The sequence below is a fragment of the Gekko japonicus genome, unplaced genomic scaffold (assembly GCF_001447785.1).
Source record: "Gekko japonicus isolate JY-2015 unplaced genomic scaffold, Gekko_japonicus_V1.1 scaffold1046, whole genome shotgun sequence".
NCBI classification, from domain to species: Eukaryota; Metazoa; Chordata; class Lepidosauria; order Squamata; family Gekkonidae; genus Gekko; species Gekko japonicus.
In genome coordinates, this window is record NW_015168678.1 from 272,416 (window position 1) to 297,663 (window position 25,248).

The 25,248-nt window shown below is 44.0% G+C and overlaps 1 protein-coding gene across 1 annotated transcript in view; it reads left to right on the top strand.

Annotated features, from left to right (window-relative positions):
- The window catches only part of LOC107113976 (ovotransferrin-like), a 36,810-nt gene extending 15,958 nt beyond the window's left edge, over positions 1-20,852 (top strand). The window contains exons 8-17 of the mRNA XM_015415390.1: positions 2,227-2,398; positions 4,517-4,668; positions 10,452-10,548; positions 11,662-11,703; positions 11,966-12,124; positions 13,484-13,631; positions 15,239-15,303; positions 18,189-18,373; positions 18,646-18,844; positions 20,795-20,852. Coding sequence (XP_015270876.1) covers positions 2,227-2,398; positions 4,517-4,668; positions 10,452-10,548; positions 11,662-11,703; positions 11,966-12,124; positions 13,484-13,631; positions 15,239-15,303; positions 18,189-18,373; positions 18,646-18,844; positions 20,795-20,847 — 1,272 coding nt within the window. The 3' untranslated portion in view covers positions 20,848-20,852. The remainder of the gene's footprint in view (positions 1-2,226; positions 2,399-4,516; positions 4,669-10,451; positions 10,549-11,661; positions 11,704-11,965; positions 12,125-13,483; positions 13,632-15,238; positions 15,304-18,188; positions 18,374-18,645; positions 18,845-20,794) is intronic.
- Positions 20,853-25,248: the final 4,396 nt, after the last annotated feature.

Genomic DNA, 25,248 nt, shown 5'->3' on the forward strand with positions numbered 1-25,248 from the left:
TGGGGGGGGGGGCAGAGGGAAAGGTCTGTATCTCATGGCTATTCAGCTTCTGAATGGCTGCACAAGTTGATGATCTCAGCAACTGGGAAGCTTTAAAACAAACAGGCTGCCCTTCAGGTGATCTAGACCATGTGTTCTGAATTATGCCCAGGAGCATACTGGCAACCAGTGCAGATCTTGCAACGATAGCAAAAAGTGTACCTTATAGTTTGTGCTGGTTAGCAATCTTGCTGGCTCATTATGGAGCAACTGAAGCTTCTGAACACTTTTCAAAGGCAGCCACATTTAGAATTTATTGCCGTAGTCTAAGCTCAATTTGATCAGAGCAGATGCTGTCACAAAGCAACTAAAGCTGGCTAAGGCAAAGAGAAGATTTGGTCCTTCATCTATAGACACAGATCTCGCAGTACCAGCCCTCCCCACAAGATGTGAACTTGCTCTTTTCAGGGCAGACCCCATCCCGAAGAGTTTGTTTATGAAACTACGATATTTCTTTCCCACCTTTCATCATGGCTCAAGGTGGCTTGAACTTGATTCCTTGATCCCCGCTTAACATCAGCCAACAGCATTTCAGTCTCTTGTGTGGACTGAACCTCATTTGATTAGCTCTCATCCAACCTATTGCCACCTGCTGGCATTTGTGCAGAACATCCACCATCTTACCTTATGCTGTTGAATAGGATAGCAGAGATGTGTGTCATCAGCATATTGATAATGACGACATTTCAATCTGAAATTCCAAATAATTGCCCCCAGTGGTTCATATAAATATTAAACAGCCTAGGGGATGGGATATAGCTCTGAGGAACACCGTGGTATGAGTGTTATGAGGTATCTCCCAGCACCACCTTCTCCTGACAGGAACAGATGCTCCAGAAGGATACTATGGCTGATAGTGTCAAAAGCCAATTCATAACCCAGGAGAATCAACATGACACAGTTTGAGTCCAGTGGCACAGACCACTGTCTGTGCACACTAAAGCCTATACCCAGAATAAAACTTTGTTGGTCTTAAAGGTGCCACTGGATTCAGACTTTGTTCTGGTACTTCAGACCAACATGGCTACCCTCGAGAATAAACAGGATTGCACTCACTTGTCTCCCTCAAGGCAAAGTTCATTGGAAACCATTCATTTACATGTGGGTATATCACTACATATGCACATAGCATATACATGCTAGGAAACCACAGAAAATCAGAAAGGGAAGATGAGATTAGGAAAACCAAACAGCAACTAAAATGGTATCAGTACAAATGTACAGAGTTGCCAACACAGGTGAGGAAACAAATGTGCTGTCCATTTAACAGAGGCTTAATTGGTGGAAATGGGCAGCTAAATTTTTTATGGCATGGCAATAACTTTACCTGGTAAATAACATGCCATTAAATCTCTACTAAAGGGACAGGAAATCTATTCTCTAGGTAGATGGCAAACTTACATATGTACACACAAAAGATAGTATCACACAAACAATAATATACTGTACGAACAGTGCAAAAAGTACAAATCCCCAAATCGTACTGAATAGTATAGCACAAAGGTGCCATTTCTAGTGCAAAGAAGTATTCATAATCTTGAACTTATTTCCAAACCTGGTTCCCAGCATGCAGATAAAAAATCTGTACAATAGAGCCATGTGAGGACTGGGGAGATGTTTCTACAAATGCCCAGATCTGTAGAAAACCCAAAACTTGACAAATGGGAGGGAGGGAGAGAGAGAGAGGGGAAAAAACAAACATTTAAAAAGTGCTAACGTTTTGCCAAATGTGCCAAATATTTCACAACATTTGAAATCTTGTGAAGTAGTCTTGTGAGGTTTTGGGAGTCATTTACTGCAGTATGTACAGAAGGAGGGTCAGTGGATAGGAGTGGACAAGTGTGAAGATGGGGTGATAACAGAGCCAGTAGGAGAGGAAAATTGAGCAAAAGGAATCACCCTATATGGAAATAGCATGAATGTTGAAGGTTGCTGTAAACTCTGTGAACTCTGATTTACATCCTCATGGAGTGAGCAAATGCACAGTCAATTGTGTTGACAGGAATTGAGTAGAAAGATGTCTACATGCCAGAAGTGTGATGAGGAAGCAGAGACAAGACACAAGCTGCTTTGTCCTTCCCTCATTGCTCTTTCTCCCTCTTCTAATAACCGAATTCCATCTGGTATCTCTACATTCTCCTTTTATACTTGTTATCTCTTCAGTAAATCATCTTTCTCTTATCCTAGGATCGGTATCCCAAGGGCACTACAGGACAATGTCAATTTTTTGGCTCCTCTCATGGGAAAGATCTCCTAATTAAGGACTCTGCTGAGAAATTAATCCGTCTTCCTTCAAAACTAGATAGTCATCTCTACCTGGGCCCCAAGTATTATGCTGCTATGCAGAATATCAGAAGAGGTAATCAGAGAATTTTTAGAATGGATAATCAAGCTAGGTGTGGAAGCCTTGAACCAGTTTCTGGAGGCAGTTTTGGGGTGGAGGGCTAATAAATTGAAGCTTAATCCCAACAAGATGGAGGTGATGGGTGGAAGGACTGACCTGGGTACTGATGTGTCTCCTGTTCTGGATGGGGTTGCACTCTCCCTAAAAGACCAGGTTCACAAAAGAACTTGGGGCTCCTTTTGGATATACATGCTGCAGTGATAGCCAGGAGTGCCTTCCATCAGCTTTGGCTGGTGAGCCAGCTGCAACCTTTCCTGTGTAAGAAAGATCTTGCCGCTATGGTGCATGCTCTGGTAACGTCTAGATTAGATTACTGCACTTCACTCTATATAGCACTGTCCTTGAAGAGTGTCTGGAAAGGAGGGGCAAAAAAGTTTTTTAAAAACAGGTAGTGGGCATAAGGGAAAAAGAAATTCAAAATCATGAAACTAAGCTTTCAGTTAGCAATACTAGTATAAATGTAACTTCACTCTCCAGAAGCTATACAGAGCCAAAAATTGCAAAACCAAGCTGATTTCCCTCCCTCCTTTTGCTGTGTAGATATAACTGTCAGATCCCATTTGCTACTGTTCAATACTTTTTTAAAGGCAAAATGTGTGCTCCAATGTTTGGGTGGTACTTTGGGGGCACACTCAACTCATTTTAAACAATCTCAAAATATTTAATAGCCAATAGGTGTTTGTCATAAACAACCACATTCTGTACAGAACATGGAACAGCGGGGCTTCCTTAGGTGGCATGATATGCGTGAGAGATATTGAACACATATAACTGACTGAGTCAGCCCATTAGTCAGAGTAGCATTGTCTACTCAGACTGGCAATGGCTCACCGGGGTCTCAGGCTGAGGTCTTTCACATTCAGAAGAGGTCTTTCATATATTCTGCTGGGTTCCCAGACTGTGGTCTTCAGAAATCAGAGTGACCAGTGGCAAAAAATGACTACCATGGGAGGCAAGACCAGTCACATAAAGGCTGCCATGGGAGGCAATTACAAAATATTCAGAGGCTCCAAGCCAAGCATCCTCCTGTTATTGTTGCAGCTATTTCTGAATGTGCAATCCTTGCAGACCCAAAGGTGATGCCTCCTCCGGTCTTCTGGAACACCTCTTGTTCCTATTAGATGGAGGAAAACCAGGATTGGCTGCTTGCTTTGGGAAAAAAGGAAGGGGCTAAAAAGAAATAATCTGCGGGCAGCACATTGGAGATGGCTTTAAAAATTTTTGCCATCAAGTCATAGCTGATTTATGGAGAATCCCGGTGAGGTTTTCAAGGCAACAGACATTCAGAGGGGGTTTGCCATTGCCTGCCTCTGCATTGCAACCCTGGTATTCCTTTGCGGTCTCCCATCCAAATACTGACCAAGGCCAACCCTGCTTAGCTTCTGAGATCTGGCAAGATCATGCTAGCCTCGACTGCCTAAGATTTAGATTACTGGCACACCCTTTAAATTGAAGATGCCAGGAATTGAATTTTGGATCTTCTGACATGCAAAGCAGATGCTCCACCACTGAACAACAGTTTCTCCCCAGCCGTAAAGTAGTTTGTCTTGAGCACCAGGCAAATAAATATCCTTACAACCAAAGTGCTAACTTGAGGGAAGACATTTAAAGTAACAAGCTGGAATTTATTGTGCTACAAACTGATATTCTGGAAAGACTCACAATAACTAAAGCAAAATGGGGATGTTCTCATTCTGCCTGCTTGAGTGTACTATTCAGAATTAATATAGGTTTAAATAGCTCTATTTGTTCTACTGGTATAAACGTCTTTTAATCAGAGCATTCATTTAAGAATGCACACTGTGTTAACTGCTACTTTCTGGCCAGCATGAGGATGACTGTGACATTTCTAGTCGGATTTTTTCAGTATTTCCAGAACAAAAGTGGTGCAAATGGATCAAATTATAAAATGGCTAATTATTTTATCTCCTTCCTCCATTGATACCACACTTTACTGGCCTTGCATGTGCTTGACAGGCAATTTTGATATATTAAGGGGCCAGTCCACAAATCCCTCTGCTTGCAGTTGGTTTGCAACTAGTTTACTGAAGTTTTTCCTTTCTGGTCCTGCAGCGACAGCTGCTGCTGGTACAGGAAACAAGGTCCGCTGGTGCACCGTGGGCAGGGATGAGAAGGAAAAGTGTGACACCTGGAGTGCAGTGAGTGGAGGCGCCATCGAGTGTGCTGTGGCTGAAAGTCCAGAAGATGCCATTGTCAAGATTCTAGTAAGGGCTAACAGTTGTGTTCTGTCTCCTGCTTGTCTGTTTCCGCTGAAAGTATGTCCCTCAGCTTTCTTTGTTTCTCTTCTGGTGTGGTTTGGATCACACTGCTTTTAGCACAGTGTATCTGATTGTCTGCTCCTTCTATTCCTTTATGTTTCAAACACCGTGGAATGTGTATTTATGTATATGTTTATTCAAAATATTCACACCTTGGCTTTCAACTAAAGGTTCCAAAGTGTCTTACAACTAAGCTAAACACCCATCTAGAAGAATAAAACACCATAGACTTTTAAAAAAGCAAAATAAACCACACAAGAAAACTGAAACCAGGTTCAGGGTAATATATTAAAAGCCATTCAAAGACCTCTAAGAGTTTTTAATAATCTAGAAATCTCTTTACCCGGCACATAAAAGCGATCATTGTCAGCACAAAGATACAGAAAAAGAAGATGAGATGCCACCATGGCCTTGACCTCACTTGTGAAGGCGAAGTCACACGGAAACCAGAATTTTAAGCTGCAATATTTTAATTGCCCAGAATTACAAGACTTGAGCTGTGATAGTCATCATACATCACAGAGGAACATTTCATGCAAAATTTCTCCCACTTACTGGTAAGCCCTGATTATTTCTCAGGCTTGTACTGACCTAATGGTTTGGCTGGCAAAGCAAAGCTTAGGAGGAGACCAGCTGAGCTCTGAGCAGGAGCAGGAGAGAGAGCTGTGAGAGAGGTGAGTGGGTTTCTTTTACTTGCTTTCAGCTGAGAGAATTCAGCTAAGGATATTTTGTGGGAAAACTGTGTTTAGCAGTGTGTGGAAGCACTTAGAGTTATTGCAGAGTCCTGGCTGATTGAGTGTGGGAGAGGAACGGGCATTGTTTGACTGGGATTGCCTGTAATTGAGAGGAAGTGGAAGGGGCATTGTTTTGCCTGTGATTGAGTGCCTGGGTGAATTTGAATTTGAATAGCTGCTGCCTGACCTCTGCTGGGGGAGGCCTCTATTTAAGGAAGCACCTTGGCAGAGGCTAAAGGGCTCTTTGCCTGTGGCTCTTAGACTAGGGGCTCTGTAAGAAGCCCAAAAAGAGCCAGAAAGACAAGGCCCTAGGCTCTTTGTCTTTCCCGTAAAATAATTTGACTTGATAACAAAAACCACATAAATACCAAGGGTTTAAAAGGGGGATTATATTTATTTATTTTAAAAGAATTATGAAGCCAGAATGCCAGCAGGGGGTTGGGGGCTATCCAGTGTTTTGCACGGAGTGTCACATGTATGACTATCTGCCCACTGGGCAGAAGTCTTGGGTGTGTCCTCGGTGCAAGGAGCTCCTGGTTCTCAGGGAACGTGTGTGCTCCCTTGAGGCCAAGGTGGCTGACCTGGAGAAGCAGAGACAGTCAGCTAGGCGCACAGAAAAGACTCTCGGGGACTTGTTAGCTTCGTCCCACTCTGGATCTGGCAGCCCCGCTGCTGTCAGGGAGCATGAGGGTCTAGGGGAAACAGGGCACCATGCTGAGGATAAGGGGAATGTGCCCTCAGAAGGGACCTCTTCCCCAGCTGGTGAGCGGCTCTCCTTTTGCACCAAGGAACCATCCCTGAGCAGGGTGGGAGGGGGGCTCTTGGTAGTGGGTGATTCGATCCTTAGGCAGGTAGACAGCTGGGTGGCGAACCCGCGTACTGACCGTATGGTGACTTGCCTGCCTGGTGCGAAGGTAGCGGACATTACGCGTGTTTTAGATAGGCTGGTAGATAGTGCTGGGGAGGAGCCAGTGGTCGTGGTGCATGTCGGCACCAACGATGTGGGGAAATGCAGTCGTGAGGTCCTGGAGGAGAAATTTAGGCTGCTGGGCAGGAAACTTAGGTCCAGGACCTCCAAGGTAGCCTTCTCAGAAGTGTTACCTGTTCCACGCGCAGGGCCGGAGAGACAGGCAGAGATCAGGAGTCTCAATGCGTGGATGAGACGATGGTGTAGGGGGGAAGGGTTCAGGTTTGTTAGGCACTGGGATACTTTTTGGAACAAGAGGGAGCTGTACAGGCGAGACGGTCTCCACTTGTCCCGAGAAGGAACCAGGCTGCTGGCACTTAAAATCAAAAAGGTGGCAGAGCAGCTTTTAAACTGAATATTGGGGGAAAGCCGACAGGAGATGAAAAGTCTCTGGTTCGGGTTGGCTCATCTGAGAGAGGTGAGGGGGTACCGGTTGCTTTTCTACAGGGAGGTGGATTGAAATTGTCCACAGAGGCCATGGCTGGTGACATGGACTGCCGGACAACGACTCGAGATAGCAAGAGGAAGGATGCAGGCTTAACTTGTAAGGGAAATTACAGCTGTTTCTATACAAATGCTAGAAGTGTCCGAGGTAAAATCGGGGAGTTGGAGTGCTTGGTGTCGGAGGGAAAAATAGACATTGTGGGTATTTCTGAAACTTGGTGGGATGAGGAAAATCAGTGGGACACAGTGATTCCCGGTTATATATTATATCGGAAGGATAGGGGGGGAAGGGTTGGAGGTGGGGTAGCTCTGTATGTCAGAGAGGGTATAAAGTCTAGAAAGATTGAGAGGCTAAGTGAATTGGATTCGCTTCTGGAAGTTCTATGGGTTGAAATAGGGGGGCCAAAAGGAAACTTAACACTGGGAGTTTGTTATCGCCCACCAGATCAAAAGATAGAGGAGGATTATAAAATGATGAATGCCTTAAAGATAGCAACTAGACAAAAACACTGTGTAATAATAGGTGATTTTAACTACCCACACATTGATTGGGTCAATATGTGTTCTAGCCGGGAAAAAGAGATTGAGTTTCTAGACACTCTAAATGACTGTGCTATGGAGCAGATGGTCACGGAACCTACCAGGGGAGAGGCGATCCTTGATTTGGTCCTAAGTAACACTCAAGACCTGGTGAGAGATGTAAAAGTGATTGCACCGCTTGGAAACAGTGATCATAATGTTGTTGAGTTCATCATTTGTACAAATAGAGAATTGGCCAAAAAGACTCACACAACCATTTTTAACTTTAAAAGGGGTAATTTCTCTGATATGAGGGGACACGTGGGGAGGAAACTGAAAGGAAAAGTAGAAAGGGTCAAAACAATTGGGGAAGCTTGGGATCTATTTAAAACTACGATCCTAGAAGCTCAAAAAATATATATTCCGCAGGTTAGGAAAGGCACAAACAGGTATAGGAAAAAGCCTGCATGGTTAACAAACAGAGTAATGGAGGCTGTAAAAAGTAAAAAGAATTCCTTTAAGCAGTGGAAAGCTAGTCACAGTGAGGCTGATAAAACGGAACACAGGCTATGGCAAATAAAATGCAAGTCTGAGGTCAGGCAGGCAAAAAGGGAATATGAGGAGCATATAGCAAAAAACGTAAAAACCAACAATAAAACTTTCTTCAAATACATTAGAAACAGGAAACCAGCCAGGGAGGCAGTGGGGCCCTTGGACGACCAAGGGGTAAAAGGAGTATTGAAGGATGATAGGGAAATGGCTGAGAAGCTAAATGCATTTTTTGCCTCCGTCTTCACTGTGGAAGATGAGAAGTGCTTGCCCACTCCAGAACCACTGATTTCAGGAGGGGTGTTGAAAGACCTGAGTCAGATTGAGGTGACGAGAGAGGAGGTCCTAAAACTGATAGACAACTTAAAAACTGAAAAATCACCAGGCCCAGATGGCATACATCCGAGAGTTCTGAAAGAACTCAAATGTGAACTTGTAGATCTCCTGACAAAGATATGTAATCTTTCCTTAAAATCTGCCTCCATTCCTGAGGATTGGAAGGTAGCTAATGTCACTCCCATCTTTAAAAAGGGTTCCAGAGGAGATCCGGGAAATTACAGGCCAGTCAGTCTGACGTCGATACCGGGTAAATTGGTGGAAACCATTATTAAGGAAAGAATTAGTAGGCACATAGATGAACAAAACCTATTGAGGCAGACTCAGCACGGTTTCTGTAAGGGAAGATCTTGTCTCACTAACCTGTTAGTGTTCTTTGAGGGGGTGAACAAACATGTGGACAAGGGGGATCCAATAGATATTATTTACCTTGACTTCCAGAAAGCTTTTGATAAAGTTCCTCATCAAAGGCTCCTAAGTAAGCTCAAAAATCATGGGATAGAAGGACAAGTCCTTTTATGGATCAAAAACTGGCTAGTTCATAGAAAACAGAGAGTGAGTGTAGGTGGGCAATTTTCTCAGTGGAGGGTGGTAAGCAGTGGGGTACCGCAGGGATCAGTACTTGGTCCACTGCTTTTTAACTTGTTCATTAATGATTTGGAGATGGGAGTAAGCAGTGAAGTGGCTAAATTTGCGGATGATACAAAGTTGTTCAGGGTGGTGAAAACCAGTGAGGATTGTGAGGCACTCCAAGGGGATCTGTCAAGGATGGGCGAGTGGGCGTCAACATGGCAAATGGGGTTCAATGTGGCCAAGTGCAAGGTGATGCACATTGGAGCCAAAAATCCTAAATATAAATACACATTGATGGGGTCTGAACTGGCAGAGACTGAGCAAGAGAGAGATCTTGGAGTTGTAGTGGATAACTCACTGAAAATGTCGAGACAGTGTGTGACTGCAATAAAGAAGGCCAATGCTATGCTGGGGATTATTAGGAAGGGTATTGAAAACAGATCAGCCAATATAATAATGCCCCTATATAAATCAATGGTGAGACCTCATTTGGAATACTGTGTGCAGTTCTGGGCACCACACCTTAAAAAGGATATTATAGCTTTGGAAAAAGTGCAGAAAAGGGCAACTCGAATGATAAAAGGGTTGGAACACTTTCCCTATGAGGAAAGGTTAAAGCGCTTAGGGCTCTTTAGCTTGGAGAAAAGACGACTGAGGGGTGACATGATCGAGGTTTATAAGATTATGCATGGGAAAGAGCAGGTAAAGAAAGAGGTACTTTTCTCCCTTTCTCACAATACAAGAACTCGTGGGCACTCCATGAAACTGCAGAGCGGTCGGGTTAGAACGGATAAAAGGAAGTACTTCTTCACCCAAAGAGTGATTAACACATGGAATTCACTGCCACAGGAAGTGGTGGGTGCTACAAGCATGGACGGCTTCAAAAGGGAATTAGATAAGCATATGGAGCAGAGGTCCATCAGTGGCTATTAGCCACAAGGTATAGCTAGGGGCTCTGGGGCAAGTGATGCTCTGTCTTCTTGGTGCTTGGGGGGGTCAACAGTGGGAGGGCTTCTAATGTCCTGGCCCCACTGCTGGACCTCCTGATGGCACTGGTATTTCTGGCCACTGTGTGACACAGAGTGTTGGACTGGATGGGCCTTTGGCCTGATCCAACATTGGCGTCTCTTATGTTCTTATGTTCTTATGTTCAGCTGTGTGATTCACTTGCCTCACCCTACAGAACTTAAGGAACCCTTACGCAACTTACCAAACATACCTTTCCAGGAGGTCACAACCTTGCTCTGCCCTAGCAAGCAGAGTATCAGGAAATGTTTATTTAGATGACACGATCATTTCAGAGATCAGAAAAATGATGGCAATAAATATTTCCAGGCATACCCTCCCAACTGCAACCCTTAAACATTAGGTTGCCATTAAGGTTCCCAATAGATGTACGTGATGAATTAGGAGAGGTGCTGGAAACACCTGAAGAATCAAGGCTCAGTTCATGCAAAAATTCTTGCATGAAAGCCCCACTGAAATAAACATTTGTAATCTTACCAGGTCAAATTCATTTCTGTGGGTTGTGCCAACGCTGTGGCTTTGGGATCTAACATTCTTTCTTTGGAAAAAAACAACCCTTGACATACTTTTTTTCATTGCAGAAAAATGAAGCTGATGCTGTGAGTTTAGATGGAGGCCTCGTCTTTGTTGCAGGAAAATGTGGCTTGGTACCAGTGGCACGAGAAATCACCAAAGACAGTAAGTACAAACTTTGGCAGCCTCACATGCACACTGGGGGAATCGACCCCTTCGGAATGGTGGGCATTCAACCACTGGTTTTAACCATTAGATTTAAGCAAGCTTAGAGCTCCATGTCATAGGATTTTCAATGGACTGGTGCCCAGAAAGAGTAATCCTGTGTAGTTACTTCTGTTGAAAGCTACTGGTGTAGATTGGAGCAACTGTGCACAGAATTGTCCTGAGAATAAGTCAGTTATTATCCTGCAGCTAAAATGCTCTAAGTGACTTCTCCATACCATGCCCTGCAGACAAGTGGGTTGATCCCTGATCTTTTCAGCTGTAGCGCCTATGTTATTCCATGATCTGCTTGAGGATGTGTATAAAGCTCCTTCTTTGAGTGAATTTGATAACATTTTGTTTTACATCTTGTTTTATTTCAGAGGGCCTGATTTTGCACTAGAGCTGCCTCGCTGTTGTGCCGTCGTTTGCCCCGGTTCTATTGATCAATTTCACACCCGAAGCTGCGGGGCTGATTTTGACCTGCGGCTTTGCCCAATTTCCTCCGCAGTTTTGTTGATCCCCCCAAAACAGGATAACGAAACTGTGGGGGAAATCAGACGAAGCCGCGGGTCAAAATCAGCCCCGCAGCTTCGGGTGTGAAATTGACCAATAGAACCGGGGCAAACGGCGGCACAACAGCGAGGCAGCTCTAGTGCGAAATCAGCCAGGGTATTTGGTAGATAGTTTCCCCCTGCAGTTGTTGAACTGGGTTTCTGTGCTTTGTGAAGAGAATTTATGGTTCAGTTTTTAGATTGTTAATCTACTCTGGAATTTCATATCTTTCCCCCCTTTATACTGGCATTAATTAAAGGAAATACCACTTTGGACTTTCAGGAAATTAAGCAACTAAGGAAAGACAATATAGGATGGTCTGATTTCTTACAATTTAAAAGCAGTTGAACAAAAGCATATGTAAAGGTTTAGGAATAAGAAAATTAACACAATTTGAAGAATGTATGTCAAAAACAAGAGTGACTATTTTCTAAAATTTGTTAAATTCTACATAAAGAGGGTAGCAACTCAAAACAATCATTTAAGTTTAAATGGGGGTCTTTCTTATTCTCATTGCAGCGGACATTGAAGCATGCCGTACTGAAGGAGCACAAGTTCATGGTGAGTAATTATGTGGCACACAGGCATAGAAAATAGCGGTAGATGTTTGAACTTTTACTTGAGAATCAAAAATATGATCTACCCTTTTTCCTACCACTTCAGGGGGAAATTTTTAAAGATAGAGCTCTGGGGCTTAATCTATTGACAAAGTGCTCGTTGAATGTGATTTAGAATCTGTCTGTGGACCGACAATTGTGATTCTCCCATCTGCAGTTAGTTTTTCATTCGACAGATTTTATTGTTTCTCTGTCTTTTGATGAAGGTGCCTATGTTGCTGTAGCTGTTGTCAAGAAAAGTAATCGTGACATCACATGGAAGACCCTGCAAGGAAAGAAGTCCTGCCATACTGCCCGGGGTAGAACTGCTGGCTGGAATATACCCATGGGCTTGATTGCCAATGAGACTGGAATTTCTGATTTGGGTGGGTGACCTTATATTTACTTATGTTACATTTCTATCCCATCTTTCTTCCCAGGAGCTCCATGCATACATGCCTCTTGTTTTAACTTCACAACATCACTGTGATTTTAATTAGGGTAAGAGATAAAGAATGGACTAAAGTCACCTAAAAAATTGAAGCCAGATGTTCCAGGTTTAAATACAACACTCTATTATACCAGACTGGTTCTCTTACATGTAGTGTTCTCCTCTGTATCCTTGAGCCCTTAAAGCCTCAAGGGGAAAGTTAAGCGCATCCCACTTCTCCAAGCAGTAAGAAGTTTGTGGCAGCGCTGATTCCCCTTGGAGAAAAGAACACTGGAGTCTTGTGGTGCTTTTGCTATATTTGCCTTTTTTACAAAGATAGATGTAGGTTGAGGCAATCCTGCAGAGCAGCAGATCAGCTGCTTCACAGCACATGCCCAATCTTGCACCTTCAAGGGCTTCAGCTAGCTCACAGCAGTCTCTGTCTGCTTCTCTACTATCTCAAGTTGGTTATTTCTTCACTCACACAAAACCTCCCCTTCCCTTCATTGGGAGGGGTCACCATCTTCAGGGACTCAAGGCTATGTGATAGAGCTATCAGGGGACTCGTAGGAATTAGCAACCATTGGGGAAATTACCAGCCAACTATTCAGAGTGAAGGAACAGTCCCCTACCATCTGCAGGAGGGAGAATCTCCAATAAAGTGTATGTGCATCTGCACAGAAAACATATCTAGTGCTATGGTTTATAGTGGCACATAAAGACAAATCTGTAGGCAGTTCTGTAGGGATTCTGTAGCATATTAATTGGCTGTAACATGAGATGCTCTATACTGCCATCTTAAATTCTCTGCACGGAGTAGATTAGTTAGAAAGGTGTGAAGTCTGGGCTGAACATTGTACATTATAACCCCAGTTTGGAAATTCCTGGAGATTTGGGGGCAAAGCCTGGGGAGGGAGCTCAGGAAGGACTTGATGCCATAGAGTCTGTCCTGCAAGGTTGCCATTTTCTCCAGGAGAACTGATCTACATAGTCCAGAGATCAGTTGTAAGGCTAGATCTCCAGACTGCACCTGGAGGTTGACAATCCTGGAAACCACTGATGTATTGCCAATGGCCCCACAGCTTGCGTTGGGAAACCACTGCAAAGAGGCAATATTTCTGAGGTGATAACGTTCACTAGCTCTCTTGATTGCAGTTGGTTCAAAAAGAGGAGACTGGGTTCCAAATATTCCCAAAGTTCCAAATATTTGTCTAAATTTCCAATGATCTCATTTCATTGCACATATGACTTTAGGTAAGCTTACAAGACTGGAATTGGAAAAATTCAAGATTTCTGTTCTCTGTTCCCATGTTAGATAACTATTTCAGCGAAGGTTGTGCCCCAGGGTCACCTGCTGAATCTCCACTCTGCAGGCTCTGTGTCGGCAGTGGCACCACCCCACCGGTACATAAGTGTGCGCCTAACAGCCAGGAACTGTACAATGGCTATTCTGGTGCTTTTCGGTATGTAGCTTTGTTATTCAAACCAATTACTTTGCTTTGGGAGGTAACAGGGGATGGCAACTCTTCCACCCTAGACAAACAATTCATACATTTTCCATTCCCCACATTACATTTTTGTCTCCTCCTTCCCAACCATAGTTCTGTATATAATGCTACAGATCTACCATATCACACCAGAGCTCTGTTTTGGCCCCTTGCCCTGCACCACCCTCCATGATAAATCTAGGTAATCCAGACCAAATACCACCAGTAGAGAGCAGGTAGAGTGTCAAAAGATACCCTCCTAGCAAATAACTGGAGATGATCAATGCAAGTGATCTAACCAGCAACTCCTTTTCCCCAGGTTGCCAAATATTCTAATAGGAGAGAAAATGTAACAAAATGACTATAAATTTAACAATCTGACAATGAACCTGAACTTAGCCATCAGCTGATTCTTCCTAAGGGAAATTTTATCCAAGCCACTCAAGACCACATTTTATCATCCACACATTTTCCAAGGCAAAACACTGGCACTGAAAACAGGTTCCAGCCCCTGTGAGTCCCGTCTCAAATGAAGCCAAGATTTTCTTCTTCCACCTACTAGTAGAAATAACATTACTGCAGGTACCTGACAAAAGGAGCCTTGACTTTCCAAAATGTATACCTTGAAAATCTTGTTTGTCTCTAAGGTGCTACTGGGCTAAAATCTAGCTGCAGCAAAGCACATGTGTGCTCCATTTGCCTACCAACATATACCTCGAGGCATTTGGGAAAAATCTAATTACCAGACAATTACAGCAGTATCAACAACACAGAGTTGGACAGGGGATGCTTCAGCTGACAGCTTTTCAGGCTCTGTCTCCCAGGCGGATGGAGCTCAGGGACGCCACGCCCTCCAGCACCCAGCAGGCTGAAGACAAAACCTCAGTTGCTGGGGGAAGAGAAACCTGTATCCTACTCTGGCTTGGCTCCCTGATAGATAGAGATGTAACCCATTTTCCTTGGCTAGCCTGCTTCCTGCCTTTTAAAGAATTTCCCATGGGCGGGGCAGCCCTAGGTTTCTTGGATGCCCCATGAAAAAGGGCATGGCCCTGCTGGGTGTGAGTAACAGAGATTGTTTGATTACTGGCCTAAGCCTGCCCTTCATGTACTGCTTCCTCCTCTGCTACCTTAGAAGAGGGTCTCTGCTTTGGCTTGTACTGGCCTGAGAAAAGTAGGAATGCTGCCAGCCTCATTTGTGGGACCGTCTGCAGGTATGGTTCGGTGGCAGAGCCTTGTCTTCTCTCTGTGGTGCTTCTAGTAGGGCTCACTGTAGCTGCTCCAGCTGCCACTTGGGCCTGTGTCACCCACCTGGAAGCCTCCAGGGCCCAGGTATGTTTGGGGGCAGGGCTGTTGTCCCTGGACACAGCTTTTCACCTCTTCTACCCATAAAGTATCATTTCCAAGATACTGCTGGGGTATACAAATGAGTAGTGCCAATACTAGTGTCTCTTAATGTATTTTTTATTTCCAATATGCCATTAAAGGTTGTCTGTCTGTCTACTAGTGTTTTGCACCAGTTTCAATTTAGTTGGAAATCCTCCAAGGACAGCAAGTAATTTACAATCTTTTGTTGTGTTTTATAGGTGTTTAGTAGAGAAAGGAGATGTAGCCTTCGTTAAAATGTCCACACCACAGGAGAACACTGATGGTATGTATTTGTTTCACAGCAACGGCACTGAATACTAATTGAATGGAGGGTCTGCCCGAACGGCCACCAACTCCCCCACTCTCCTAGCTGATATAATGGCGACCAGGAAAAGGACCTTCACTGACAATGCCTCCAAGGAGAAATAGCTAAGGGCTCAAAGGGACCTGAGATCCACCCTATGTAGACCACTTAGTTGCCTCACCCAAGAGTCTTTTGAAAAACAGACCTTTCAGTCTTCACTTCTACATATATAAAAGAAAGTCCCCTCACCATAAAATCAACACCCAGGCCAAACCCTGGACCTAGAGACACCAAATTCGGTGAGAGCGCTCCTACCATGGCGTAGGTGCTCATTAAGAAGGGATTTTTAGAAATTCGACCCCCTAAGTGGGTCAAAAGGGGTAAAATGTGCCCCCCATTGATTCCTATGCGGCTGCCAGGCAGCTGCCTCCCTGCACCCCCCACTCTCTGATTGATCAGCTGCAGAGCTCAGTGTTCAAAGGTAAAAAAACCCCAACAGTTACAGGGGACCACAAAGAGCTAATGACAGTTGAGGAAATCAGGTGTGGCCAACAACCACCTGTGAGGTGAAGCTAAGCTGCTGGCCCAGCCTCTCTGATGGCTTCCAACACACTCCCTCCCCCTCCTACACCTGACAGGCAGTTGTCTGTCAGGTGCAGCAGCAGTTGCAGGGTGCTGAAAGCCATGAGGGAGCCCAACCCAGCAGTAATGTCTTAGTGATCCTGCCAGCCTTGCCTCCACAGTGACTTCTAATACTCCTCCCCCCTCCCTCTCCTACACTGGACAGGCAGCTGCCTGTCAAGTGTATGAGGAGGTGGGATGCTTTACAGCCGCTGGGAAGGTTTGCTCAGCAGGATTGCTTTAGCCCTGCTGCTGGCCCAGCCTCCCCGATGCCTTTAAATACAATCCCCCCAACACCAGACAGGCCGGTGTCTGTCAGGTGTAGGAGCAGGGCCAGGGTATGAATGTTTATGGGGAGATAGTAAAGGACTTTTCTAGGAGCCATTTCACTGTGTGCCTCCCTCATGACTTTGCATATCTTAAACATCATCATGTTATATGTTAATTTCCCTGTCTATAAGTTTGACCTTTACCTGCCATTCCAATGTATTTGAAAAAGTGTGCGTGCACACGAAGGCTCATTCCTTGAATAAATCTTTGTTGGTCTTAAAGGTGCCACTGTGCTCTCAATTTGTTCAATTGCCATGGTTTCAGGGTTCCCAGTCATAACAACAGCTGCCTTCTGCCCTCCTCTCTCCTGTTGCCCAGGAAACTTCCAAAAAGCAACCACCACCACCACCACCACCACCAAAAGTTAGCACTCTAAAATGCTGGCCCTAGGTATTCCAGAATATTTCTAGGAATATTGGGCACTGGGATATCCATATCGGTGAAATTCACAAATGTTGATCTGGATCTCAAATATATCAGAAAATTACTGATATCCAGACTAGATATATCTGACTGTACACCCACAGTCAGATTATGGTTTAGTGCACAATTTTTGACCTATCTTCTATAGCTTGTAAATAATTTTTAGGAAGAAAACTATAAATGTCTAATTTGGGATTCAGTAAAAGCAAGGAAGCAAAAGAGAAAGAAGACAACACCCATCCAAGGCAGTATGCTTGGGATAACAGGTCCTAAAATGGCCAATCAGGGATATCACCTGGCAAGCACTGGTACAGGAAACTTTGTCATTCTGAGGCAGCTTCATTAGGACACTTTGGCCCTACTTGGGCACTTCTTTTCTGCAATCAGTTGAAGTTGGTTGAGGTTCCACATGTTATTTAATATAGCACTACATTCCTACCCCAATGGCAATAAGTTTACTCAGAAGCAAATCCCAGTCAGCAGAGGTTCTAGTTCTCCCTGCAATTTTCCTTTTATGCCCTAGTTTACAGCCTAATTATTTACTTCCTGGAGGCAGGGCATTCTTGAATAAACAGTTAATTATCCCATTTCCTGCCTTAGTAGGAAGGGAAAGTTTAACTCTCTCAACTTTGCAGTCAAATTGATAGCCCATTTTTAATTTTGTTTTAAATTTAGCAGTAGTGCAATAAAAATAATAACAAAGAAAAAAACACATGCATGTATAATTCACAAATGATCGTACAGATTATGCATGTTGCCGTCCAGGCTCAGGCATCTTTGGTACACATGTTCGGGATCTAAATCATCAGTTGGCTCTAAAAGGTTACAGCCTTTTAAGCAATGGTAGCTTGCCCGCCACATTTCTCATGTTTTGGTGTACAGCTAGTTCAATCTCTATCATAATGCATAATGAAATACAAAATGGAAACAGATACAGTATCAGGATAGCCCTTTTCTTATATCGTTTGAGTTGATTCTGATGATATGCCAACAGCCAACTTCAACAGAAAATAAAAATCTGCTCACATAAGTGGTCTGCTTCGTGGATCAGCTTTGTATGTTAGAGAGGGGATTACCAAATAGTTGCTCATGACCAGATGTGACCCTGAGGAATTTCATCTACATCCTTGGTGGACCTACCAGAAACTGTTTCAGGCTATTAATAGCAGAAGTTTCATATTTGAATTTTACCTCTGTTTCTGAATGTTGTGTATAATATTCAAATGTACACATATACTGTAGTTGAACCCATATTCTCTATAATTGTGAAGCCCTTTTGGCTAGATGGTACCAACTTTATAGCAGAGGTAACATCTGCCAGCTCTAGACCTTGTCCACACAATAGAATGGCCTCTGAGTTGCCCCTCTAAATAATGCATCTCATCTATATATGCCCAACAAGGGGAAACATCTGCAAGTTCTCTGCAACTACAGATTGAAGCCTTTTTCTTGTCATAAGCCTCCTCCTCTTGTAAATGCCTTCTTTCCAGGAAACAACCAAGCTGACTGGGCACGCAATCTGAAGAGTGAGGACTTTGAGCTCCTGTGCCGCAATGGTGACCGTCGGCCAATTTCCGAATACGAAAATTGCAATTTGGGTGCAGCTCCTCCTCATGGAGTAGTAACACGCCCTGACAAGGCAGCCGTTGTCAGCCGTATGCTAGACAACCAAGAGGTGAGATTTTTTTGGGGGGTGGGAATGGGACTTCACAGCTCATTCTAAAGTACAGCCAGTCAAGCAGGTGGTCCCAGAGTTCGCCCAAGGCACACTTGACTTCTTCATTTGCATGAGAAGTGAGAAGCAATTAAATCATTTAAAAAGGGGGCTGATGAAAAGAGTTCTTCAGTAAACAAGGGAGGTGAATGTGATTGCTTGGTGTTTACAAAGTGCAAATGTAACATCAGCATGGTAGCTAACTGAATCCTGATTTACTTCAATTATTGTAGTCTCTTTATGGAGTCAAGGGATCAGAAAAAGATATATTCCAGCTCTTCGAGTCTACTACTGATCCCGCGAAGAAAGATCTTCTGTTCAAGGAGGGAACCATCTGTCTTGGCAAAGTCAAAAAGGGAACAACCTACAAAGAGTTTCTTGGCACAGACTATGTGGCTGCTATGAATTCAATCAGCAAGATCTCACCTTCAGGTACCAATCTATCGTCCTTAGGTGAATTGTCAGGAAGCTTCATATGCATGAATTATACTGCACACTGGAGTAGAGGCACTTCTGCCTATCATAATATCCAGAGGGTATAAAGGAAACCGTCTGCTTCCTTGTTTCTTCATCTTTGTTTAAATATATTACATGATGGGTAGAACATTCATATTATCAAGGGCTGATAAAAGTGATCTTTTTGTGTGCGGTCATTGCACAACTTCCATAAATTGGTTTCTGGATACCAGTCTCTGCAAATGTGTGCTCCAACACATCCTAGATCACTTTTGCAAAGCAGAATGACCAAGAAGGTGGTGAATTGCAATCCTGTAAGACACAGGGAGGGGAAAACAAACTTGACCCCAAAACTGGAATCAAGAACCATAAGGGTAAAAAAGAAGTCTGATAAAGGGTCAGTATTAAAAACCTAGTTGAAACTTATAATATACAAAAATACATGTATTTAATAGGAAGACAGTTAAAAACATATAAGGGCCCAATGAAAGCCTCATTGAAAAGTTCAAGTGACCTAAACACAAGGGCCAATACACATGACCTGACATGTTTCTGCCCTATTGGGGCCTTCTTCAGAGGTCAAACAGTATTGAGATACATGTAATACATATTACAATAAGGTAACCAATAAGTGAATACTGGACCAAGAAAATGAAGGTTAAACAGCAAGATCTATAGACACAAGACAAAGGTGTTTGTGAGGCCTCTAAAGACGAAAGTGCCAAATGTGCAGTTGCTGAATTAGAACATCTTCCAATTCAGGTCTTCGAAGAGAAAGCAAAAAAAATCCAATTGGAACCAGTGTTCCCTCTAAGCTGAGTCAGTGTGAGCTAGCTCACAGTTTTTTAGCCTCCGGCTCACACATTTTTCTCTTAGCTCTGGAAGGATGGCTCCAGAGCAAACTAATTTATGCAGTGGCCAAATTGCTCATTCACAACTTTAATGCCAGTAGCTCACAAAGTAGAATTTTTGCTCACAAGACTCCATAGCTTAAAGGGAGCATTGATTGGAATAGTGATTTCTATTAACAGAATATCCATTATGAAAGGAATTTAAACTAAGGAATTATAAAGAAACACATTATTGACTACTGCAGAGCCACAGAACGGCGATAATGGTTTTTACTGGCCCAGTAAAGATGAGTGTCTCTTAAATCAGTCCCGCAGACCTTGGAATAGAAGTATCTAATTTCCCTCCCCATAATTTGAAGATGCCTGGAATGCTGTATAACAATATCATCTGGTTACAAAAACACTGTTCCTACCACCTTTACCTTGTTACGTTGCTTAGTCAGAGTACTTTGGGAGAGAATCCATTGTCATACTCAACTCACACGTGGCCTCTGTGTCCTGCTTATGGGCCACTTATAAAACAGGATCCCAGTGTAGATGGCTCATTGGTATGATCCAGCATGGCTGCTGTTGTGTTTCTTAACTCAAAGAGATTATTCTAGATGAGGTGCCATTGTACAAAAATCCTTCATGACCACGAGGTAAGAAAGAGAAGTATTGGTTTCTCTTAAAGAACAGGTAAAGTAAAGGTTTACCTTGCTCGAAAGCCAGCCGAATCTGACTCTAGGGTGCAGTGCTCATCTCTGTTTCCAAGCTGAAGAGCCAGCGCTGTCCAAAGATATTTCCGTGGTCATGTGTCTGGCATGACTAGATGCCGAGGCGCACGGAACGCTGTTACTTTCCCACTGAAGTGGTACCTATTTATCTACTTGCAGTTTCTTGCTTTCGCACTGCTAGGTTGGCAGGAGCTGGGACCAGAGACGGGAGCTCTCTCCGTCATGCGGCACTCGGGTCTCGAACTGCTGAACTACTGACCTTCCAGTCTGCAGTTCAGCATCTTAACCACTCATAAATACATTTCTTTCCTTTGGTCTTCTGATCCTAAACTTTGTTTATTGCTGTTTTTCCATTTCAGCCCTTGTTGAGGCCTGCAGCTTCCATAAGAATGCCTGCCGCTCCTTGCAATGAAAAAACAAAACACACCAACAATTGAGAAGCTTCATTCCTTTGACTCTGAACTTGGGGATCTGTCCATCTCTCTTTTCCTCCTTAACATTGCAAAAGAAAAAAAAAGCATTCAAGTTTCTGGCTTTATAACTCCCTGGTGTTGTAGTGAAAGAAAAATAAATAACTTTAACTCTCACCACTGAATTATTTTTATTTGCTGTGATCATTGATTCGTTGACTTCTTGAAGTAGCACTTTGCAGGCCCTCCAATACTACCAAAGCAGAACATAATTGCCAAGACCCAAAGAACGACTTGAGGGCTTGGGTACGCCTAGTGCAACGTTTAACTTTTCCTTGAACATCAGACCTGTGTGCCATATCACCAATTACTTCAGAAGCACTGCCTCTGTTTCAGAAGAGGTTTGCGTGCACCTTGGGCTGGTGGGTATCGTTATAGAAACTCTGAACCTTTCTTGGGGTTATGGAACTAGTTTCACATTATTTGAATCCAAGTCAGTGTGATAAACCCTAAGCATCACTTTGTTTATTTCCATGTTTTTTTAAAAAATATTCATCTATACTTTGCCTTTTCTCCCAATGGAGGCCTAAAACAGCTTATATCATTCTCCTCTCCTCCATTTTATCCTTACAACAACCCTGTGGGGTAGGCTAGGTTGAGAGTATGTGACTAGCCTAAGGTCACCCAGGAAACTCATGGCAGAGTAGGGATCTGAACCTGCATTGCCCAGACCTAGTTGGACACTCTAACCACTATAGCATGTTGGCTTACTACACCCTCACCACACTTCTGTCAAAACCGTTAATACTCATACAGCCTAACTGTATGCACAGAATTTGCAGTTCTATAAGGAGCAGAACTGTCTCTGGATTCAATAAACTGAGTTTGCAGGACACAAATATTTTAAGTAAATTCAGTTTCAGATGTCACACAACTTTTAAGTAGTGTAAGGCATCTAGGCTAATGGCAGAGATAATGCACCTGATATAGGAATTGTGTTGGATTTAAGACCTAACATGTACATGCAGCAGAATAAGGTGGTAAAATGGATGGTACTACTTCAGGTTGTAGGTGGACTTTTGAATGCTTCCTTATATAAAATATTTCTGTGCAACACAAGAAGGCTGGCTTAGAACTCTTCTTCCTAAGGTGTTAACTGTCTGCTTGCACAGTGTATGTTTTTAGATGGAGAAACTTTTGAAAACTGGCCCCAACGACTCCAGGGGTCCCCATGGTGCCCACCACAAATGTCTTTAGAAAGTGAGTGGGGCCAGGGCTTTTACCCACGATAGTTTTTGATCGGCCATTGAAGATATGGTTGGCTGTGCTGATTTTTTCAAAACATTGCCTTCACTGTGTGATTGAAAGTAAGATGCAGCAGGCATTTTATGTAGCAGTGCCCACCATGCTGTGTCAGAATTCCAAAGGTGCCCACGGGTGTCAAAAAAGTTGGGGACCCCTGATCTACTCTATCTCCTCAGGATTCTACCACTTTGTTTTTTACTACATTTCTACTCCAGACCTAAGCACCTGGTATATTATGGAGCTTTAACAGCTCAATTATTTAAAAAAATTAGACATACTCAGATTTGAGCAATGTAAATAACAGAAAGAGGTAGGAATGAATCCTGAGGTAATAAAATGAACTGAACCATCTCAGATTACAGGTAGGGCAGTAATAGTTTTTAAATCTCCCTGCAATTAAACATTAGCACAACAGAGGAGCAATCTGAACTACAAGTTTTGTCCCCTCGATGGGCTAGTTTTTACTTTCAGGATACTCAAACTGGCATTCAATTTGAAGCAATACAATCCATTCAACCTACTTCAGAGTCTACTTATGAAAGGGCCTTAATAGTCAAGTACATTGCAGATTGGTTTTGTATTCTTTCCACTTTTCAACCATAAAAAAATATGTGGGGGTTGGGAAGCTGTACTGTTCTTCCATTTTTTGAGCACAGAATCCCACACAAAGCAGCGGTCCTACACATCCATATTTTGAAGGATAGGACCATGGTGAAGAATGGGGGACTAAAGAAAAGGCAGAAGAACAGAATTATTAACACTTGATAAAAGAGCTCTGAAAAGTCCTGGCATGTTGGTCTGGAGTCATACTATCATCACAATAACCAGACAAGGCAATGGAAAAGTGTCATTTCTGAACCACATGAAGAAAAACCCTCTAATTTGGCCACAAATCAGTGTAATCCTATGCAGAATTACTCCAGTCTATTAGCCCTTTCCAGGGATGTTTTGGCCTTTGAAGGGTATTCATGGTGCCAGGCCTGGCAGCAACCACCAGGTGACTTGCTACTTAACAGTCTGCATGACTTACCCAAGCCCAGCTGCTTGTTCAACAGCAGCTACTGTGTTGTAGTGGTTAGAGTTTCAGATTAGGCTCTGGATGATCCAGGGTTGAGCTCCTACCCTGCCATGGAAACTCACACATGCTCAGCCTAATCTACCTCACAGGGTTTTGATGAAGATAAAATGGAGGAGAATGATGGAACATGCTTTGGGTCCCCACTAATAGTGAATAATAGTAAATTAATACAGGTAAAGATCTGCCAGGCAGATAAAAGGTAGGTTTGTTGGTGAGTGGGATGGAGAGAAGGAAGCAGAGAAAGCTGAGGATATGGTGGCTGCCAGGAGGAGGGAAAGAGGGAATAGCTGGGGGGGGAGATGGGGGAAGTGCCTGCTACAAGTTCTTGCAGGTTCCCCATGGAACTGGGCCCAGCTCAGCTAGCACTGTGCAACTGGATCCAACCTGGTGACTGTCACTGTCCAACTTGGCCCGTTTTCCCAGGAAGAAGTTACCAGGGGGAGGGGAGGAAGGAAAGCTGAAGACAGGGGGACAGATAAAGATAGGTTGACTGGTGCGTGGGAAGGAGAGAAGGAAATGGGATAATGGAAAAGGCTATGGGGTCTGCCAAGGGGAGAGAAAGAAGAAATAATGTGGGGAGGGGGATACAGGAGTAAGTCCTTGCAGGTCCCCCCTTGTTTCTATATAAAACTCAAATGTATAAAAGAAAAGCACAGTGCCTATTCACTAGTGATAACAGAATCTTCTCAGTTTTGCTGTGCTAACTTTAATTGGACAGAAACTCAGGGGTCATTTCGAACGAGCAAGAATGGCATTCTGGGAGCAACAGTAAACAAGTAAACAGTGATGGAAGGGGGAAGGAGTTTTCAGGTGATGCACTGTGGAAAGCCGCCGGGTATTGCTGGAGAGACGCTGGCTGTGCCATGATTTGGCTACGGTAAATGTTGGGGGGAGGGGGTAGAGTTTATGTGTGCGTTACTGGAGCGAGAAGTGACGGGGGGCGGTAGAAGGAGAGGGAGATGCAGTTGGCTGAACGGGGACAAAGGTCACCCAAGTAAAGAGGGAAGAGAGGATTCGTCTTCCCTAGTAAGCACCCTATCTCGCCCGAGAGCAACTTCCTTCGGCCTTTTTAAACCCCCTCATATTCAGGCGTAGGGAGCCGTTACTCTGCCGTTAGGGTTCAAAGCTTCTGCGCGCGCTGGGTTCTTCGTTCTCCCCCCCCCCCGCAGCGCTTTTCGTTTCTTCTCCTCCAGTCACGCTCCTGCAGTGGTGGGAGGAGAAGCGTTCTGCGGCTGGGCCCCATTGCCAGAGGGTGGTGTGGTCTCTTCTCACCCGCCCACCCCACCTTACTCAGCGGTAGCGCTGCCTCTGTGGGAAGCAGTTCCTCGTGTGTGTGGTGGGGGAAGGCACAGAGATCAACACCCAGGGCTATTTTTGGGCAGGAACGCACAGGAACGGAGTTTTGGCTGGCTCCCAAGTTGGCCACGCCCAGCAGGAACCCATTAGCATCATAGGCCACACCCAACAGCAGAAACTCATTCGGATTGGCTACATTAGGGGTGTGTGACCTAACATGCAAAGGAGTTCCTGCTCCAAAAAAAGTCCTGGGTTTTGACAACAAACAAGGTAAACAGAATAACAAGCAAAAGGTGGGTGTGGCTGGATAACCACACTTCTGGTAACATGGGGGTGCGGCCTAATGTGCTGATGAGCTGTGCTGTCAGGGGTGTGGCCCAATATGCTAATGAGTTCCTGCTGTTGGGTGTGGCCTATTATGCTAATGAGTTCCTGCTGGGCTTTTTCTACAAAAAGAGCCCTGTCAACACCAATTAGTCTCCCGGATCAGAGGACAGGGATGCTCCCCCGGGCGGTGGCTGAAGCGGATTCTGAGCCAGGCTGATCAGAGAATGGCTGGGTAATTGCCTGCCTGAAGCGGGCACGGAGTTGTGGCTAATTGTAACTAATCGCCTCATTTCTGTCTGTTTGTTTGGCATCAAGAAACTGCAAAACTGGATTAATCTTAAAAACAGGTGCTGGGATGTGAGTTCACGGAGAGGGCTCTCTTTACCTCAATCCCCCC